This window comes from Hyperolius riggenbachi, chromosome 1 (genome assembly GCF_040937935.1).
Source record: "Hyperolius riggenbachi isolate aHypRig1 chromosome 1, aHypRig1.pri, whole genome shotgun sequence".
NCBI lineage: Eukaryota > Metazoa > Chordata > Amphibia > Anura > Hyperoliidae > Hyperolius > Hyperolius riggenbachi.
Window position 1 is genome coordinate 679970699 of NC_090646.1, and position 5157 is coordinate 679975855.

At 45.1% G+C, this 5157-nt stretch overlaps 1 protein-coding gene across 1 annotated transcript in view; it reads left to right on the forward strand.

Annotated features, from left to right (window-relative positions):
• Positions 1–888: 888 nt before the first annotated feature.
• The window catches only part of LOC137544534 (vomeronasal type-2 receptor 26-like), a 48645-nt gene continuing 44376 nt past the window's right edge, over positions 889–5157 (forward strand). Inside the window, exons 1-2 of the mRNA XM_068265624.1 lie at positions 889–1133; positions 3925–4216. Of these exons, the coding sequence (XP_068121725.1) occupies positions 889–1133; positions 3925–4216 (537 nt within the window). The remainder of the gene's footprint in view (positions 1134–3924; positions 4217–5157) is intronic.

Genomic DNA, 5157 nt, shown 5'->3' on the forward strand with positions numbered 1-5157 from the left:
AGCAGATCCGCAAAATGCTAGCAGATTTTGAAACGCTTTTTCTTATTTTTCTGTAGCATTTCACCTAGCATTTTGCGGTTTTGGGAAGCGTTTTTGGTGTAGTAGATTTCATGTATTGTTACAGTAAAGCTGTTACTGAACAGCTACTGTAACAAAAAACGCCTGGCAAACCGCTCTGAAGTGCCGTTTTTCAGAGCGGTTTGCGTTTTTCCTATACTTAACATTGAGGCAGAAACGCCTCCGCAATCCAAACTCTGCAGCAGCCCGGGAGTATGCGTTTCTGCAAAACGCCTCCCGCTCTGGTGTGCACCAGCCCATTGAAATACATTACCCTAGTGGATCCGCACCCGCAAGCGGATCGCAAAACGCAGCCGAACCGCTCTGGTGTGCACTAGGCCATAAAGCAGTTTAAATCTTACAGAACCAACAGGTTCTGGACTAGTCCATCTCCTCATGGGGGGATCTTTGTTTTCAAAAGCATTTCCTGAAAGGCAGTTTCTTGGTCTAACTGCCAAAATAGTGTGCAAGTGTGTAGTAGGGAGAGTGGCTAGAATCTTACTGTTTTGGCGGTTAGATCTAGCAGCTGCCGTTCAGGAAATGCGTTTGAAATAAAAGAAAATCCTAAGAATCCCGCGTGAGTAGATGGACTAATCCAAAACCTGTCAGCTCTATCAGATTTTAACTGTTTACTTTTTTAGCTGTAGTGGTCCTTGCGAGAGGAGGAGTAAAATGTAAACAACAGAAGTGTTACAGTGTGGTGACTGCAGTCTTCTGCAGGATATATCACTATTGCTCCATGTGGAATAGGGATTGTTTTATGTCTCCAGGCCTCAGACAATGCTACATGACCCGGATAAGATACCTTGATGGGGAAGAACGTTTACAAGTATGACATACTCATTACATCTTATGGCTTACTTATTGGTCGGCATACTAATTCTTTGGTCGTTGTTGAGTTCCGCACATGACAATCCCATCCCCCGACTCTGCTCACTAAGAGGGAAAAGTGTGGACAGTCATTATAAGGATGGTGACCTCATCCTCGGGTTACTCCTGGATATCTTCCACACTGCTAACAAGCAGAAAGATTATTTCACAAATATGCCAACTGAGGAAGGTTCAGCATTGGACATGTAAGTAATTCTGAGACTTAACATTCTGTAGTTTTGCATTGTATGGAACAGATGGGTGGAGGGATGTGCCAATGTAGGGGTGGGATATAGGGGGAACAGCAGTCACTCTCAAGGTATGGTACAAGTTCCAGCACTGCAGGGGTGGGGAACGGAAGGAGCAGCAGTCACTGTCTAGGGATGGAAGGAGTCTCAGAACTGCAGGGGCTGGGTATGAGAGAAGCAGCAGTCACTCTCCAGGGATGGTACAAGCTGCAGCACCGCAGGGGTGGGGAATGGAAGGAGCAGCAGTCACTGTCTAGGGATGGGAGGAGCCACAGCACTGCAGGGGCTGTGGATGAGAGAAGCAGCAGTCGCTCTCCAGGGATCGTACAAGCTGCAGCACTGCAGTGGTAGGGAACTGAAGGAGCAGCAGTCAGTGTCTAGGGATGGGAGGAGTCTCAGAACTGCAGCGGCTGGGTATGAGAGAAGCAGCAGTCACTCTCCAGGGATGGTACAAGCTGCAGCACCGCAGGGGTGGGGAATGGAAGGAGCAGCAGTCACTGTCTAGGGATAGGAGGAGTCACAGCACTGCAGAGGCTGTGGATGAGAGAAGCAGCAGTCACTCTCCAGGGATCGTACAAGCTGCAGCACTGCAGGGGTGGAGAACGGAAGGAGCAGCAGTCACTGTCTAGGGATGGGAGGAGTCTCAGAACTGCAGGGGCTGGGTATGAGAGAAGCAGCAGTCACTCTCCAGGGATGGTACAAGCTGCAGCACCGCAGGGGTAGGGAATGGAAGGAGCAGCAGTCACTGTCTAGGAATGGGAGGAACCACAGCACTGCGGGGGCGGAGAATGGAAGGAGCAGCAGTCACTGTCTAGGGATGGGAGGAGTCACAGCACTGCAGAGGCTGTGGATGAGAGAAGCAGCAGTCACTCTCCAGGGATAGTACAAGCTGCAGCACTGCAGGGGTGGAGAATGGAAGGAGCAGCAGTCACTGTCTAGGGATGGGAGGAGCCACAGCACTGCAGGGCTGGGGAAGAGAGAACCAGCAGTCACTCTCCAGGGATAGTACAAGCTGCAGCACTGCAGGGGTGGGGAATGGAAGGAGCAGCAGTCACTGTCTAGGGATGGGAGGAGCCACAGCACTGCAGGGCTGGGGATGAGAGAAGCAGCAGTCGCTCTCCAGGGATAGTACAAGCTGCAGCACCCAAAGAGCAATTACTTCTGTTAGAACTGTTAGTGCTTAGCAGATTTACCTGTGCAAAAATGTGTAAGCTTGAGAAGAAATATTGTTATGTGCCAAAATTAACTTGTCTTTTAACGGCGTGGATACGAGTGTGTGCGATTAGGTGGATGAGGCTTTGCGTAGTGTGGCTGTAACAACCATGAGCAAATTAACCACTTTGCATCCAGACCTTGTTTCCCACTTATGGACAGAGAAGTTTTGACAGTTTAGCTATGTCCTTATTTAATCAGAAATAACTTTATCCCTACTTATGACACAGAAATGAAATATATGTTGTTTTTTTCTAGACAAACTAGGCTTTTATTGTATGCCATTTTTTCCCTCAAACAATTTTGTTTTCTATGAATTTGAAAACAAGGAAAAAAATATAAAAACACATTATTTCTCAGTTTTACCAATTCCAGTTTAAAAATAAAAAGTGCTACTGTAGATTAAAAAAAAAACTAATTTTGTTTGGCAATTCTTACCGCTTATCACAAAACTTAGATTATGTTCCTGTCACAATTTATGGTGAAGATATTTTATTGTGAAATAATACTACAGAATGTATTTTTCACTATGAACAGAGAAAATAAATTTTTAATAATAAAAATCAATCTCATTAGCTCAGGAAACATATATTCCCATTCACCAATTCGTGCTGCATCAGATAGTGCCAGAAATGTGCACAGGAGCAAGCCCAATCCTGCACAGCACTGCTTCTGCTACAAAACGTATATCTACTGACTTGTGGCTTAGATGAAGTCACAGAGGACATAGATATACTGTAGTGGTGGATAAAGTGGTTAAGTAGGTAATCTCTCATACTAAATGGGAAATGTAAAATTGGGAGATAATTGGCCAATCCAAATTGGATGTGTATCTACACCCTAAATTATCTTTTCTTCATTACAGTAGCTCAACAGCAAAATAAACAGTTATTCATTAAGAAAATCGGGATTGCATAAGAGTACAACAAGGCTTTTTAGCAGGGAGAACAAATATACTTTTTACGTGTTGCTTCCCCATCTTCACCCTCCTCTTTTATATGCAGTAACCCCTCCTTCTTGTCCAGCCGCCCAAGGCGCAGGCCTTTGTAGCCTTCCCAGAAAACCAGCCCTGCTTGTTCCTATCCCTTGGGCATACTTAGTAGCCATTTTCACTATTTATATAAAAACAAAAAACAAAACCAAAAAAAACAACTTTATTTTGCATTACAGGGATGTCATTTTATGTATTATTTGGAGTCTGAATTCCACATTCTGACTTTTAACTTAAAATTCTAATGTAAAGGTTGGAATTGGGAATCCCTCTAAATCCGCATGCTCATCCATGTTTTCTGCTAGGGCTGACGTTTGTGCTTTGAAGTTCCCCTGTGTAGATCACTATATTTATTTTTCAGTGTTGTCTTTGAATGTTGGTGTCTCCACATACCGTGGCCATAAGTCACAAGTGCCACAAGGAGGAGCATCCGAGGTGCACTTATGACTTTTAGGACAAAATGTGTTTGACATATTGTGGTCGACACCATTGTGGGGGGAGTTTGTGCTGATTTGAATTTCCATTCTGTGCTTCATGTTTCCCCAGCTCCTCCTTTGCTAAATACATTAATTACCTGGCCGCCATGTTTGCCATCGATGAGATTAATGGGAACCCCCAGATTCTGCCCAATGTGACGCTGGGATTTCATGCCTTTGACTGCTATTCTCTGGAGAGGAGGGCCATGGCCGGTACGCTGAGCTTGTTGTCCCGCGTGGGGAGTTCTGTGCCAAACTACATGTGTCATGAGGACAAACCACTGGCGGCCGTGATTGGACATCCCTTTTCCAGTATATCCTATGTTATTGCCCAGCTTATTGGCTTATACCGGCTTCCCCAGGTATGGTGGAACTCTGGCTCTTATTCTGTATGATGGACATCCGTACTTCTCACTCTAACTTACCATAGGAGTCACTGGTGTAGAATTCTGGTCTAGATAGAGTTCTCCAGTCCCATGAGGTGCCCGAACTCACTCTCCGTCCACTCTGGCCACTCTGTTCCCTAGTTTTCTCGCAGAAGAGATGATGCAAGGAGTTACCAGGAACATGTCCCTGGTGAAAGGCCACAGGCCTAAACTGCCCCAGACCGTTAGTCGACAGAAAGGTAAACATAGTCAATATTTACCAAACATGGCATTTCTTGTATTTAGGGTAGAAAGCACTTGGAATATTAATTAAGTAGGTGTGTGTCATGACACCACAAGGGGTCTGAGCCAATTGTAGGTTTGGAGGGATGGCTCAGTTGATGTCACATTTAACTCTTTGGTGACCGGTATTAAAAGGGGTCACAGGCTGAAGAGAGACACTTCTTCTTCTCTCTGCTGGCTTTCAATAACCTTTGACTTTTATTTATGTCGTGTCATATTCTATAACTGTATGCTGTATATACGTAGTGTAGATGGAACGTAGGATAGACATAAGAAGATACCCTGATTACCATTCACCAGGAAGGTAATCAAGAAGCTGCAACGCAAAAGACTTACTACAGAATAATCTGCTTGGCTAAAGATGTAATGAACTGTATCTGGATATCTGTTTACTGAATAAACACCTGAAACTTTGAAGACGCCTAAGAAGTTCTATCGCCTATGCTGTTTGCTGTGATGAGAGTCGTGTTTGCAGCTCTTACTAATGAGTTGCTGGTGCCGAACAAAGGTGTTGTGTTGTTGCCCATAGCAACCAACGTATAGTTTCTTACAGTCCCTGCTAGTAATCTGCCCACTTGTGGCCAGTCTGGCTCTTCTGCACATGCGCGGCATATCCGTATGCAGGCCCCCGGCTG